We start from the raw sequence: 15,903 nt of genomic DNA on the forward strand, positions 1-15,903 counted from the left end.
TATTCTGGTTTGAAGTGATCATTTCTATAGCTCATCCACTTCAACTGCTGAGCTTGGTCACTGTGATATTTGATACTTTCCTATGAAAACTGATAAAATGTAGAAGTACTGTTCTACCTGTTATCAGGGGATGGTATTTGCAAAGCCGTCACAGGGATACTAAATTGCTTTGTCTGATACTCACTACAGAAGAGAAACACAGCAGAGATGTGTCATGGAGTTCTCAGTGCTGGAATACTATAATGCCTCTGGGTTTGTTTTTTCTTTCTTTTTTTTTTTCCCTCTCCCCCTCACAGGAAGTAGTAAGTTCACTACCATTTATTGCAATATCCCTGGACAATTTTCCAGACAACAAGGAAATTCACAATGATTTGAATGCTTACATTCAGTACAGAATTAATAGCAGCCAAGAAATCATAAACAACATATCTTTAAATGGAAAAGCTGATGCAGCTACTATTGGGAAAGTGAGTAACCACCTGATCATGAGAAGCCTGGGATCTTATCTCTATTTGAAACTCACTCTGGATCTTTTCCAAAAGGGTCACTTAGTAATCAAAAGTGCAAGCTACAAGGTTGTTCCTGTGTCTCTGTCAGAGCTGTACTTACTGCAGTGCAATATGAAGTTCATGACAAACTCTGCTTTTGAGCGAGCCCAGCCCATACTCAATGTGGCACTGGCATCCCTGCATCCCATGACAGATGACCAGATTTTCCAGGCTATTAATGCAGGACAGATAAATGGGGAACACCAGTGGGAAGACTTCAGCCAGAGGATGGAAGCCCTTTCGTGTTTTCTGATCAAAAGACGTGACAAAACACGCATGTTCTGCCATCCTTCCTTCAGGGAATGGCTTATCTGGAGAGCAGATGGTGAAAATACTGACTTCTTATGTGAGCCAAGGTAAATAAAACATGCAGTAATTTGGTTTCAAATAGCTGCAGTTGTGTTTTGTATAATTGATTGCAACAGCTGGTGAGAGGAAAGAGGGATGTTAAAGCATAAGTACACCTAATTTTTTCCAAAATTAAAACTTTTATATGTTTAGAGGTAGACTTGACTTGAAGTCAAAGGTTACAATGCATAATTGACTCTGTAGAAGTCAAAAGTTTGCATTTGACTTTGCTACTACCTTCATGGAGAAATGAGAGTACTGTGTTGTTATTAATATAGCAGAATTGTTAAGAATCAAGTGCATCAGCACCTTGCCTATATAGAGTGCAGGAATAGAAGGGGAAGATCATTTGGGCTCTTTTAAATATAAAAATAGTAAGACATATTGTGGTGTAATTATATCCTCCTGGCATTGTTTCAGTTTGTTCCAGCTCCCTTTCTGTGACTTGAGGAGCAGGAGTTGGTTGAGTTGGAGACAATGACTGTTACTGGTTACATTCTCACAGTCAGCTCCTTCCATTTTTTTCATGTTCTTCAGGGTTTACAGTTTTGGGGTTTTACAAAAGAATAAATAATGCTTACATTTGACATTATGACCAGCCCAAGACTTGTCTGTGCTTTCACGTGTCTGTAACAGAGCCAGTTCTGTAGGTGGGACTGGGGGGTTGCAGCCTCATGGCCCCCCCGGTTCCACCACACTGGGCACTCCCAGCACCAGCCCCAGCAGCAGTGGGGGCTACCTGGGCTTAGGGAAAGCTGCTGGCTTTGGAAAGGTCTGTCCAGAAATTTCTGAAGGCAGGGTGAGAAGCCCCCTGCAACTTCCCCCTCAGCTGAAGAGTCCAGTTAGCCTACGGTTAATTGCCCAGTTGCAGCGTACATCCCATTAATGAATAGTGTATGACAGATAACCTTGTTTCCTCAGGCTTGTACCACTGCCACTGTTGTCTAGAACACTGACCACCACTAATGTAGGTGTCGAATTACTAAATTCACATTTTATCTCAAATTTCAAAAGGACCCAGATCTTGTGTTTCTAAAAGAATTGGCTTCTCTCTCAGGTGCCTGCAGTTCCTGGCTCAAGAACACAAAAGGGAGCAGTAAACCAGAGTCAAGCTGACATGGGCCCCCTGCGAGGGGACAACAGAGAAATACCAGGACTGTGTTTCAACTTCAAAATTTGCCTCTTTTCTTTTTGTGTTATTTCGTTATGGAAGGAATTTTGTTCAGATGTAGTGGTGTGTTTCAGTAGTCTGACAAAGTTGGCTGTTATAACAGGCACCTAGACATGTTAGGATATTTACTGAGATACAGTTATAAAAGTGGTTCTCAATCCTTTTTACTAGGAATGGACATGCTCTACTGGCTTTCATGTTTTCTCGACAAGAGGGGAAGTTAAATCGCCAACAAACTATGGAACTTGGTCATCACATCCTTAAAGCTCACATTTTTAAGGTAAAGCTTGTAACTCAGTAGTTTTATTACCTCCTCATGAGAATGGGTCATAGAGATTCTCCTCTGACTTCCTTGAATAATTTGTTAGGAGCTTATGCAAAATACTTGGTAGTGCTAACGACCAAATTGTTACTTCTCTTTATACTGAGTTGTAGATCAAAATAGTATTTCTAATCTTATAGAGAGATCTCCTGTTATATCATTCCTGTTAGGGTCAGAGTAAAAGGACCGGAATTTCTTCCAGTCATCTCCAAGCCCTGTGGATTGGTTATAGTACTGATGGACTGTCCACAGCCCTGGCTTCTCTAAGAAACATCTACACACCCAATGTGAAGGTAAGAAAATCAGCCTTCTCATACAGTCAGCGCTTCATCTGGTGCTGCTGCTGCCACTGGTTGGTGTTGAAGTTTTAGCAGAAAAGGTGCTCACACCTGGACTGAACTCCTTTGTGTACCAAGCCTTCATGTGCTTTCATAAGCTGTGGTTGAAGTCCAGATCAGTTTTCCTGGATGGTTCTGATGGAAAGAAGGGTTAGGCCTGGTTCTGCTGTCGCCGTGCTCTGCAGCACAGGGGGGTGTGGGTGCATTTCTGGGGCTCAGACATCCCACTGGCCTCGCTGGGCTGTGGGGATGTCACAGTTGTAACAGGGGGAAATGCTGTGAGAAGAGAGGATGTAAAATGCCATAACTTTGCATTGTTATTTGAATCCCCAGATTACAGACAGGGAAATCCAAGTTGGTGAGCTGGACTTTGAGCCAGCTGCTCCTTTTGGTTGGGAAGTGCATGTCTGTGAACACACACACGCAGGCTTTGCTCATTTTTTTTGAGACTGCTTTTTATGCAATCTGATTCTCTCTTAATGGAGACAGTTACTTAAATCTTCAGTCACACATGCATTTGTGATGAGAGTAATCAGTTTTCAGGGGAGAGACGAGTCTTCTATCGAGAGTGTGTTGGTCAGTAATGTAGTAATTATTTACTAAGAGAAAATTTTACACTCATATATTGCTATATATGTGATAAAGTTGATGTCTGCCAGTAAAATCTGTATCAAAATTAGAGAATAACACCTGATCAAGGTGTCAAATTCAGACAGATCTGAGGAAAATACTGTTCTGTTTAAATTAAATTTTAGGTGAGTCGGCTGCTGATTTTGGCAGGAGCAAATGTGAATTACAGGACTGAAGTACTGAATAATGCTCCAGTGCTGTGTGTTCAGTCGCACCTTGGGCATGAAGAAGTGGTCACTCTTCTACTAGAATTTGGAGCTGCTATTGATGGAACTTCAGAAAATGGGATGACAGCCCTGAGTTACGCAGCTGCTGCTGGTCACATGAACATCGTGTCACTGCTGTGTAAAAGAGGTGCAAAGGTGAGCTGGTGCACAAAGACTGCAGAGTGTGCAGCCAAGAGAGTCAGGCAAAGGCCTAAGAAAACTGTTATTGATTACAGAAATATATAATTATCAGATATAGTCCTGGGTGACAGTCCAGACTTCCGTGAAGTGTTTTCCTTGTGCCATTAATCACAACCCTCTGCCAGATCTCTTCAGCCAGTTTGGGGTGCACCTCACTGTGCACTTACAGGACCTTCTCATCAGCTTATTTGTCTTACTGAAGGAGTGTCAGAGCCCCCTAAAGTTGAGGTTGAGAGCATCCCTAGCTCTCCTCACTCCCCCTCCCATCCCCTTGGAACCCCAGGCTGTCCAGCTGACCAAGCTTCATCTAGCCTTGGCAAACCCATGCTGACAGCTCCTGGTCACCTTCTTGTCCTTCTTGTGTTTGGCAGTGGTTTCTGGATTCTGTTTTCCATTGCTTTCCCAGCCACTGAGGTGAGGCTGCCTGACCTATAATTCCCCAGATGTCCCTGGCTGCCCTGGACAGCAGGAGTGGCAGCTGCTCTCCCCCAGTGCTCCAGGTCTCCTCTCCAGGCCTTTTACTGCGCTTTTTAACCCCCAATGTTCCTTTTCCCCCGTGCAGGCCGACTGTGCAGACAAGAAGGGCCAGTGTGCCTTGGTCCATAGTGCCCTGAGAGGGCACCGTGGCATCCTGGAGTACCTGCTGGGGCTGGTGTGGGTGGCTCCGTGCCAGGAGCAGGACGCGCTGCGGAAGCGCCAGGCACTGCACCAGGCACTGACGGCTGCTGCCAGCATGGGGCACTGCCAGGTGGGTGAGCATCACACCTGGGGCACTGCCAGGGGGTGAGGATGACACCTGGGGCACTGCCAGGGGGGTGAGCATCACACCTGGGGCACTGCCAGGGGGTGAGCATCACACCTGGGGCACTGCCAGGGGGGTGAGGATGACACCTGGGGCACTGCCAGGGGGGTGAGCATCACACCTGGGGCACTGCCAGGGGGGTGAGCATCACACCTGGGGCACTGCCAGGGGGGTGAGGATGACACCTGGGGCACTGCCAGGGGGGTGAGGATGACACCTGGGGCACTGCCAGGGGGGTGAGCATCACACCTGGGGCACTGCCAGGGGGGTGAGCATCACACCTGGGGCACTGCCAGGGGGGTGAGGATGACACCTGGGGCACTGCCGGGTGGGTAAGGATCACACCTGGGGCACTGCCAGGGGTGAGGATCACACGTGGGGTGCTGCCAGGTGGGTGAGGATGACGTGTGGAGCACTGCCAGGGGAGTGGAGCTCAGCACTGCCACGTCCCCTGAATTCAGCAGGATGGGGCAACAATGCTTGCAGCTTTTTTGAAAGAGGTTTGGGCAGAATTACTGAAGCTCCTGGTATTTATCCCAGTTTGTATTCGCTGCTGGTGCAAATGCTGTCGCAGTGCTACCCAATAATATGGCTTCAGGATTTCTTTATATGTATTTTCTGTCTACATTTTTCCTCTCTAGTAATGATGATCCACCTGAGTGGATGTACTTCACAGTGAATTTTTTTCATAGTATACCAAATTTTACATTGCATATAGTTGCACGTGCTTAACTTTTTACCTGATCTACGTGTCAGGTTACGGACTTGACCTTAATGTCACTTCAGATAGAAATTTGGGAAGGAACACTTGAAGTAAAAACATAACAAATACTCAAAACGCTTTAGATATTTAGGTAATACAAGTATGTTGTCTGTTCATTGAGAAAATAAATTGTAACCTTGATATAAAAGTAATGGGTAAGTAAAGGTACTTGAATAAAGATCACACTAGGCTGAGGAGATCTGCTGTCATGTATTAATTGATGTGCCAAAAATGGAAACAAAATCTGTTCAATAAAGCCATTTCAATATTTACTTCTTTTAAATCTATTTTTTAATTAATGTAAAATCAAGAATCTGATCCTTAAAGTTATTTAGATGATTAACATATAGAAATGCCTACATGAAGTCAATTTATGATATGATATATAAGCCATTGCTGTCTTAAAATATAAACTTGAGGATTCTGAACTGTGGTTAACTGGGATTAATGGATAATTCCTTCACTCTTGTAAAAGTTCTTGCTTGTTATCCAGTGATTAAATGAAACCAGTCAGCTCCTCAATACCAGCAAAACAGATGACATTAATCATACTTACCAGAAAATGTCCGTGGTTCTCTATTCTTAAGACATTAAGAAGCTCAGTTCTTCTTAGCTAGAAAAAAGGACCTGTGTGTTTCATGAATTTTAAATAAATTATGTTCTAGCAAAAATTCTAGGATTTTCTATACATTGTATACAACAGTTTTCAGACAGCCTGAAAATACCCAGATCCTTTTCTTTACCTGTGGCATCCCAAACTTCCTGTTTTACATCTTTTATCCTTTGCAAGTGACAACTGATGTTTTTGTGGCTCAGCACATCTCTGCTCCTTGGTTTTGTAGGTGGTTCACTACATCCTGACAGTTGAAAAGGACCATGACATGGATATCAATGACACTGATGCCTTGTGGGGAGAAACAGGTATTTCCTTTGTCATATTTTTCCTAATTAGAGTTGCTCATTTACGAAGAAAGAGTGTTTAATTTTTTTAATTTAATCTTCTATAATAAAAATAATGGGACGTACCAGTTTTAATAATAAAATGCAGTTTATAAGGATAGAGTTTTAACTTACTAAATCTGTTCATCTCATGTCTTGAAGAATTATTTTATATTAAAATTACTGTAAATTACCGACTTTCTAATTAAATTGAAAATGGTGGAAATACAGTGTTTCATTATGGAACTTTATGAGATTCTCTGTTTGAGAACTTCTGTTTAAATCTCATAAGTTTTGAGGAAATGCTGGGCTGTTGCCTCATTTGCTCTAATTAGGCAGTGGAGGAAAAGACCCCTCTTTGGACATCTGTTTCTAGATTAATTTTGTTCTTTAATGTTTTGTCAGTGGTACTTTTTTTAAGTTCTTGCATAATGCATTGGAAATCTTTACTCACTGAGGAAATAAAGTTCTGAAAGGATTTTTGAGCAAGACAGAGTCTTTTGCCAGTAATACTGATATCTAGAGCATTTATTTTCCAGTTGTTCAGCTCTAAACAGTTGATGTAACTGTAACACAGTGAAGCTTCAGTGAGTGAGGAGGGAACAGGTTAGATACTGTTGTTAAAAAGGAAAAATTTACCTGCAGTGTTTGTAATTTCATTTACTTTCAGCATTCACTGGGATTTAAAAAAAAAATATCTACTTTACTATGTTTGAAAATGCTAAAAAATGAGTAACAGGAAATTCACAATTTGACCCACTTCTTATAGAAAATACGGGGTGTTCCCTTTGTCATATGTTTCCTAATTAGAGTTGCTCATATGGGCTTTAGAAACTGGAGGGTCAAGTCCTTTGCTGATCTTGCAGAAGTCACACACAGACCTTTTTTTTCAACAGTGTTGGCATGACTGGTGAGGCTTCAACACAAACAACAAAATTTTAATTTCAAAGTCTATTTTGAGCAAAATGGAAGAGGGGGAAAAATAATGATGGAGAAAGTATTTTCTTTTTTCTTTGTTCTTTTCAGCTTTCAGTGAGGGTCACAGTGAAAAGCTGAAACAAGGGGGATTCAGTAACACCTGCGGGGGGGGTGTAAAGGGTTAACCAGCCCAGAGCTGGTGCTGATGCCCTGCTCTCCCAGCCCTCTGATGCCCTGCTCTCCCAGCCCTCTGTGCTCTCCCAGCCCTCTGATGCCCTGCTCTCCCAACCCTCTGATGCCCTGCTCTCCCAGCCCTCTGATGCCCTGCTCTCCCAACCCTCTGATGCCCTGCTCTCCCAGCCCTCTGATGCCCTGCTCTCTCAGCCCTCTGATGCCCTGCTCTCCCAACCCTCTGATGCCCTGCTCTCCCAACCCTCTGATGCCCTGCTCTCCCAACCCTCTGATGCCCTGCTCTCCCAGCCTCTGATGCCCTGCTCTCCCAGCCCTCTGATGCCCTGCTCTCCCAACCCTCTGATGCCCTGCTCTCCCAACCCTCTGATGCCCTGCTCTCCCAACCCTCTGATGCCCTGCTCTCTCAGCCCTCTGATGCCCTGCTCTCCCAGCCCTCTGATGCCCTGCTCTCCCAGCCTCTGATGCCCTGCTCTCCCAACCCTCTGATGCCCTGCTCTCCCAGCCTCTGATGCCCTGCTCTCCCAACCCTCTGATGCCCTGCTCTCCCAGCCTCTGATGCCCTGCTCTCCCAGCCCTCTGATGCCCTGCTCTCTCAGCCCTCTGATGCCCTGCTCTCCCAACCCTCTGATGCCCTGCTCTCTCAGCCCTCACAGCTGCTGCAGGCCGAGGGAAGCTGGACGTGTGCGAGTTCCTCCTGGGGCGCGGGGCGGCCGTGACGAGAGCCAACAGGAGGGGGGTGCCCCCGCTGCTCTGCGCCGTCCGGCAGGGCCACTGGCAGGTCTGCACAGCCTGGGGGATCCCCTGGGAGCTGGGCCCCGATTCCTCCCCCCTCCAGTTCTGAAATAAATTCGTGTACATTTTCTAATGGGCGTTCGCATCGACTTTCCTTCCAAACCCTTTGCATCACTTGACGTAACTTACAAAAGTACATCGGCTGCACGACAGCCTTAGGTTGTAACATACCTGAAAAATAACTCGTTAGTTAAAATATTTCATTTCCTAGACCAAGATCAGAGGCCATTTGAGGTCCTCTGAGCTGCTGCTGGGCAGAGAGAGAACCTTGGAGTCAGGAGCCTTCCTCGTTCTGGCCACTCCTGCCAGGACGAGGCCCTGGACTGCAAACAGTCGGGGCTTGAGCTGCATGGGATTTCCCAGGGATTGCTGTAAATAACACCTGTCCTCTGTTCTAAAAGTTCATGATATTGTGGCTGAAATCTAAATCTGCCAATTTCATAAAATCATGGTGTCAGTAAGGTTGGAAAAGCCCTCTGAGCTCATCGAGTCCAACCATCCCCCAGCACTGCCAGGGCCACCCTAACCCATGTCCCCAAGTGCCACATCCACACAGGTTAAATCCCTCCAGGGATGGGGACTCCACCACTGCCCTGGACAGCTGTGCCAGGGCTGGGCAACCCTTTCAGGGAAGAAATTTTCCCAGTATCCAACCTAAACCTCCTCTGGTACAAGCAGTGTATTTTTAAATTGCTATTTTCTATTTCAGATTGCTAAACTTCTAGTGGAGCATGGGGCTGACGTGAATTTAAGTGACAAGCAGGGCCGAACACCACTGATGGTGGCTTCTTGTGAAGGACATCTGAGCACTGTGGAATTTCTGCTTTCTGAAGGTAGAAAATAAATAGTGGATCAAGGCTGCACAGCTGCACCAGAGACTGCATCTGTGTGTTAGGCAATTTTTCCTATTCAACAGAACATCTTCCTAACAAAGTTAATTTTCATTTTACAGGTGCAGCTATTTCCTCTCTGGACAAGGAAGGACTGACAGCTCTGAGCTGGGCCTGTCTGAAAGGCCACAGGGAAGTGGTTCAGTATTTAGTAGAGAAAGGTGCAACAACTGATCAGACAGACAAAAATGGACGAACACCCCTAGACTTGGCAGCGTTTTATGGAGATGCTGATATTGTAAGTATAACAATAGAAAAATTAAGCGTGTACTAAATTTTCATAATACAAAACAGAGCTTAGAAAAAATATTGCCAACGAAAATGGAAAGAAAATTTGGGGAAGTAGTCAAGATGCTTACACTGCTCACATCCCAACTGCAGTGCAAGTGTTTGCTCAGAAAAGCATTTTCTAGATGAGGTAGAAGCCCAGAATTATGCTGCAGACCCACGGGAGTCCCCTGATAGGGCCCTGGTCAGGTGGTGCCTTAATGGAACAGAGACCCCAGGGAGAGGTGTAGGAAGAGGAAGGGCATTATGGACAGATCCAAGAGGTCAGCAGGGAACTAGAAGGAACCAGCACATGCAGCCTCTCACACTCACATCTGTATTTCTGAGTCTGCACAGACAATGTCCTGTTTCAGAACAGCACTTCAGGTGCTGCCATGCAGGGAACTCACTGCAGCACTTGGTCCCATCCAGCCTTTGTCAGAATTAACTTGAAATTGTAAATAAGCCCTCAGGTTCTGCACTGGCTTTGGTGGGTTCCTGACACTGTGAGTGTTTGTAGGTGACTGGATAGACTCTGCTGGGAAGTAAGGGGTGCCCAGGCTCCGTCCTGTCCCCATGTTTGCTGTAGGTGGTTGTGCTGGAGCAGTGCCAGCTGCCATGTCCCCTCACAGACTGGTCCCATCAGAGTCTGTGCTCAGCCACTGGCTGGGGAGGTGATGCCAGTGAAGAGGTGCAGAGCAGGCCCGTGGCTGTGGGTCGTGGGACCCGTCTGGGCAGGACTGTTGGTGCCTCTTCCCTTCAGAGATCACTGCTGGTCACACTTGGGCAAGTCATGGCCTTGGAGAATGACCATTGCTTCCATCCAACCTGCCACTGCTGCCAGGTATCCCGTGCTGTGCTGCCTTCAGTGGATCTCACGTGCTGTACTGGCCTCGGGAGCACATCCTCAGTGTATTTCTAGGAGGATATGCAGTGGCTTAAATATTTCACTGCTCTGCCTTTCCTGCCACAAGCCATGTTCCAAGGCTTGTCTCATTCTTTTCCCAGGTGCAGTATCTGGTGGAGAAAGGAGCAATGATAGAGCACGTGGATCACAGTGGGATGCGGCCGCTGGACAGAGCGATCGGCTGCCGCAACACCTCAGTGGTGGTCACACTGCTGAGAAAAGGAGCTAAGCTGGGTGAGTGGAACTGCCCTGTACCAGGGAAACAGCTGCCTTCTGCTCTGCCAGCAGCAGTCATTTCTGTAAAGCAGATTAAATAACTGGAAACACTAGAGTTTTGCTGGTTGTCTGGTTTGCAGATCCCCACTCAAGAGAAACAATCTTCTTTAAAGGCAGACACACACAACTCTACTTCAGAAGTTTTATTCTGCTCCTTTCTGTGATGTGTGCTGAGGGTGAGGTCTGGAGGAGTCACTCTGTACATGGTTACTCTGCCATTATATACTTAAACAAGAAAATGATGATTCACTATTAGTGATACATAAGTCTGACACTGTTAATGAATTAGATTAACAAGTTTTACATTTAAGTGACATTCTTTTAATAAATTATAGAATCATACATTTTTGCAAAGGGTAGGCAAAAAAACGTATGTCCAAGTCATGTATTATCAGTAGGCAAGTACATGGTGCAGTTGTGATAATTATTGAATCCTTAGTACCTTTGAAATATTATTTCATATTTTTTGGATAGTAAGTATGACCAAATACAGGTCCTTGCTTAGGCCTGAGCTTTACAGTGGTGGGGCAGGGGGGCAGGCAGGGACAGACACAGTTTAAACATGTGCACTCTGCTGGATGATGATAACAGGAATACTAGTTCCACGCAGGTGGAGTATCTCCTGAAGTGGGATTAGGCTCTCTAGGCTGATTCACTTCCTACTCTGAAAGCAGAAACACACTTTCTTCCCCTTTGTCAGAGACCCCTAAAATTTAACTTGCAGGAAATGCAGCCTGGGCTATGGCCACCTCGAAACCCGATATCCTCCTGATTCTGCTGCAGAAACTGATGGAAGAAGGAAATACACTGTACAAAGTAGGTAGATTCATACTTTTTATGATAACAGAATCTTGGACTTCTGCATGTAAGTAGATTAAATTTCCTTATACTTCCTTTTCAGCTACATCATCTGGTATTTTAGTGGTCTGTTTAAAAAAAAATAAATTGCGTGTATCGTACATGATTTTTTCTGGTACTGGTAGTATTAATGCAAGTATTATCCTGGTCGAATACCATTAAGCATTTTGAGCTCAGAAACAAACACAAACCGTAGTTAATGTGCAAGTTCTCTCGCTGTGCTTGTCTGCCACTATAGCCTATACTGCCTATATTTATTTTTTTAAAAATCTGTCTCTCTACTTGAAAGGGCACCTCTTGGTAGATGTCAAATATAACATGCTTTTCTGCAACAGTGTTGCAATATTAAAAGTTCGTGAAAAGCTTCTTGTTCCCTAAACTCTGCAGAAAGGCAAGATGAAGGAAGCAGCCCAGCGCTATCAGTACGCCTTGAGGAAGTTCCCGAGGGAAGGCTTTGGAGAGGAAATGAAAGCCTTCACTGAGCTGAGAGTGTCACTGTACCTGAACCTGTCACGATGTCGCCGAAAAACAAACGTAAGATCTTACTGTTCCTCTGCTGCCTCTCTGGCTTTCGGAACCTGAGAATTCTTTCCTACTGCATTGCTGGGGTGGACATTTATTGGTGCTATTTTATAATCCTTTTCACTGTACCCTGACTTTGGGCTCTGTTGTGTTAGCAAATGGGCACTTTATAAGATGAGTGTGTGTTGCAGTGGGGGGTCTATTACAGCTAGTCTGAGGTCATCCAGTTATTTTGGAATGATGAACTGCTGCATATCTGTGGTACTTTTCAAAGACTGGATGGACAATGCTGCCACCACCTTTGTTGTGACACAGCCCAGCCTGGTGCCGTGGGTGCTTCCAGGGAGGCAGAGCCTGTGCCTGGCCCCAGAGCCTGCAGCTCCCTCTGCCTGCCGGGGTGTAACCGGGGTGTTTGGTTCATTGCCAGGATTTTGGTATGGCTGAAGAGTTTGCTACCAAAGCCTTGGATCTGAAGCCCAGGTGTTACGAAGCCTATTATGCCAGAGCAAGAGCCAAGAGGAACAGCAGGTACCGTTTGATTCTATGGATCTCTGCACAGATTCTTTTTTAACTTAACATTTTTAATAACTTGTTCTCTTCCGCTAGTTCTATGTGGAATTTGCAAAGAAAAAGTTATTTTTTTTGTGCACTTTCCATCCATATCAGGTCTCTGTATCAGTTAAAGCCAACCACACCCAAATAGCAATATTGAATACTTATTTCAGTAATCACTGGGCAGTCCAGAAAGTAACAAACTGATATGAAGAGGGATTATTTGAAATGTAAGAGTGAATGGGTCTGCTACTCACATGACTGAGCAGAATGTGGCCAACAGTGTGCAACCCAGCCTTATCACTGCATTATTTATTACCAAGTTTATTTATCATGTGTTACTGGCTGGTTTTATAGGACAGGATATGTTGAATCATTAGCAGTTAAAGATAAAAAACAAGGGGAGAGAGGAGGAACTATCTCTTCTAGCCTGGAAAAATGGCAAACTATAGAGGTATAGCTGAAGTACAGGGAAAGGTGCCTTTGGTTCACAGTGTCTCTTCTAAACAGCTCAATAGATAGTCATGGAGTTCAGCAGGTTCCCTACTCTGGAGGTAACTGTGAAGGACTTGTGAGATGAAGTGTCAGTTCCTGCTGTTCCCAGCAGAGACTTCTGCTGCCTCCCTGCACAGATTGTCACAACACTCAGGGAAGGGTCTGTGGTTCACCAGAGGGAAGAATTTCCTGAGGTGGAGAACATCCAGTTCTTACATTGTCACCACCTGCAGCAGGAAATGACACATCAGAATATTTCTCTGCAAGTGGTGGAGGTGGATTAGTAAAAGGCAATGGTGGGGCTCAGATCTGCTCTGGATCTTCGCTGTTTACTTTTTTTTTTACCCTAAACAGAAAGTTACTTGCTGCTCTTGCTGACCTACATGAAGCCGCTCAGCTGTGTCCCAGCAATCAGGAGATAAAACGTCTCCTGGCTCGGGTGGAAGAGGAATGCAAACAGTTGCAGAGAACACAGCAACAAAAACATCAGTCTGCACAGCTACTGGAGCAAACCAACAGCTCCGATAATGAGGAGGGTGTTGTATCAGGCGTGAAGGAGAATTTCAGTCCTCAAGACAGGGAGGATGAACTGTCACACCCCGATGAATCTGTTTCCCCACCACAAAGGCTGCAATGTTCCTCAGCTGCTTCATCGTTCAGCAGGACCCTTCAGGAAGGTGTTCAGCAGAAAGCTCGGTCTGTGTCCCCTCAGAGCAGAACAAGCAGTAAGTACCTGAGAGAGCCAGGCTTGATCATGCAGCCAACAAAGCAGGCACAGATTGTAAAAACTAATCAGCACCTGAGCTCCATCCAGCCTGGATCTAAACCAGGAAGCAGTCAAGGTAATACAAAGGCACAATCATCTTTGCAGCATCATCCCCTAAGTCCGTTACCCGTCCCACACTCTAGAAGTCAGCATTTGGATGGGACAAGCACACTGTCATCTGGAAGCATTTCCGCAGATCCCAGTGCTGAACTGTGCAGTGAGAAGTTCATGTCCAGCCAGTGTTCCCATCCACAGCATCACAAGACTCTCTCTTCTCATTCTTTTGCCAGCAAGTCTAAACCCACAGACAGGTCCACAGCCCCTGCTCAGATGAACTTCGGTAACACAAGGCAGCAAAGCCCTGTACCCAGTGCTGTCTCTTCAAGCTCTCCATCCAACAGTGTGATTCTGGCCAGCTCAGGCAGCAGCTTCACCTCAGCCAGCAGCTTGTCAGGCAGCGTTAAGGGGCTGGGCCCTGATGTTCGACTCAAGGAGAGTAATGTGAGTCAGGTTCAGGGTACTGAGCACCGACCCCGCAATACCCCATTTATGGGAATCATGGACAAGACTGCAAGGTTCCAGCAGCAAAACATGCAATCCAGTCGCACTTGGCACGCTCAGGCATCAGATGGATTATCCACAAACGTTGCTCCTGGGGGCATCCAGCCCTCAAACTTGGAGCAGTTCTCAGTGAAACACTACCAAACTAAAATCCCCTCTCTGGCTGCTGCCCTGGGAGATGGCAACCAGAGCAGTGTGCAAGCGAGAGACCGCGAGGAACTCCCGTGCCCAGTCCCTCCCCACTGTCCAGACAAATCCCCCAGCCAAGGTTCTCATTCATACCCCGATGCTGCAGCCAAACCCCTGTCCCACAGCAGCCAGGACGGGCACCTCAGCCACACGGCAAAACCAAAGCGATCCTTCATTGAATCAAATGTATAAATCCTACTTTGGGTATTTACTGGGTAAACCTGGCTCGGCACAGGGTGTGACTGCTCTCACAACACTCACTGGCTGGGCACAGCTGGCTCCGAGGGAACAGCCCGTGCTGGCCAGTCCTTACTGGGATACAACCACTTCACACTGTTCCTACCAGCACAGGACAGTGACAGTAACTGGAACAACAGACTTCTGTAGGAAGAGTCAATTAGGGTTGTCCAAACAACAGAGTAGGACCTCGAGCAGAGAAATCCTTTCCATTACATTTTACCATTAAATAAGAGTTTCCTTTCACGTAGGGCTTCAATCTTGGCTTTTGGTTCTGTTGCATCTCACACATAATACTTGTGCCTCTCCAGTGCTTAAGTGCTTACTTCTCACAGCAGTGTTAAGGAAGATAATCTGCTGCAGAATACTCAGATCTGTACATGCATGCGTTTTTTTAAATCAAAGATAGTATTTTATCACTTTTCTAGCGGGATGTAATTTGGGTTGCATGATGTACATTTAGGAAGCATAAATAATTTGTGTATGAGTAAACTTATAAGCAGCCATGTTTGACATGTAAATATAACTATTTTTGGTAACTAGGAGAAATCAAATAAAATAAAGAGTGACATTTGCATGTGTATTAAGAAGCTTTGACCATATTGGTTATTGCACTGAAGAACACAATATTATGGCCTATTAACAATAATTGCACTTTATATAGGTTATCTAATCACCTTTGGGTGCTATCTTAAAGCAAAATGATTTATTGTTTATTTGTGAAAAGGTACAGCAGTTAAATGCCTAGTGAGTGGTTTTATGGGAAACCTAACAAATGGATGAAGATGAAAGTTTGAGGAAAAGTGTATGTGCAGTTGCATGGCAGGATGAAGCTGTGAAGTTTTTTTGGAGGAAATAAGGTTTTATATTGGCAAGAACATTGTGAAAAGGAACGGCTGCAGCGAACGTTGCGACGAGTGCAATTCGTTGGAGAGCTCAGCTTTACCCCCTGCCCATCGTGCTTGGTTACAGTGCTCTGTGTCCAGTGTAAGCACCTGTACCCAGCTCTCCAAGTCCTTTTGGAGTTTGCATCATGATGCTTTAGCTTATTTATTGTTTACCGGTTCTTTTTGTACAATTCATATATTAGTCTTGTCCTGTAGTTCTATTTTTGCACAGCTACTGTATTTTTTTCCATACAAAATAAAGATGCTTAATATACCTGTGGGATGAGATGCAGTCCCTGATGGGATAGAACGATATAGATCCTATA

At 45.3% G+C, this 15,903-nt stretch overlaps 1 protein-coding gene across 5 annotated transcripts in view; it reads left to right on the forward strand.

Annotated features, from left to right (window-relative positions):
- The window catches only part of TANC1 (tetratricopeptide repeat, ankyrin repeat and coiled-coil containing 1), a 68,363-nt gene extending 52,508 nt beyond the window's left edge, over positions 1-15,855 (forward strand). For all 5 annotated transcript variants that reach the window (XM_032692954.1, XM_032692952.1, XM_032692953.1 and 2 more), the window contains 14 exons: positions 297-904; positions 2,239-2,347; positions 2,560-2,682; positions 3,483-3,719; positions 4,327-4,512; positions 6,172-6,250; positions 8,023-8,156; positions 8,880-9,003; positions 9,123-9,298; positions 10,336-10,468; positions 11,235-11,326; positions 11,756-11,902; positions 12,318-12,418; positions 13,292-15,855. In XM_032692954.1, the coding sequence (XP_032548845.1) occupies positions 297-904; positions 2,239-2,347; positions 2,560-2,682; positions 3,483-3,719; positions 4,327-4,512; positions 6,172-6,250; positions 8,023-8,156; positions 8,880-9,003; positions 9,123-9,298; positions 10,336-10,468; positions 11,235-11,326; positions 11,756-11,902; positions 12,318-12,418; positions 13,292-14,645 (3,603 nt within the window). In that variant the 3' untranslated portion in view covers positions 14,646-15,855. The remainder of the gene's footprint in view (positions 1-296; positions 905-2,238; positions 2,348-2,559; positions 2,683-3,482; positions 3,720-4,326; positions 4,513-6,171; positions 6,251-8,022; positions 8,157-8,879; positions 9,004-9,122; positions 9,299-10,335; positions 10,469-11,234; positions 11,327-11,755; positions 11,903-12,317; positions 12,419-13,291) is intronic.
- The last annotated feature ends 48 nt before the right edge of the window (positions 15,856-15,903 follow it).

The sequence above is a fragment of the Chiroxiphia lanceolata genome, chromosome 7 (assembly GCF_009829145.1).
Source record: "Chiroxiphia lanceolata isolate bChiLan1 chromosome 7, bChiLan1.pri, whole genome shotgun sequence".
In the NCBI taxonomy this organism is placed as follows: domain Eukaryota; kingdom Metazoa; phylum Chordata; class Aves; order Passeriformes; family Pipridae; genus Chiroxiphia; species Chiroxiphia lanceolata.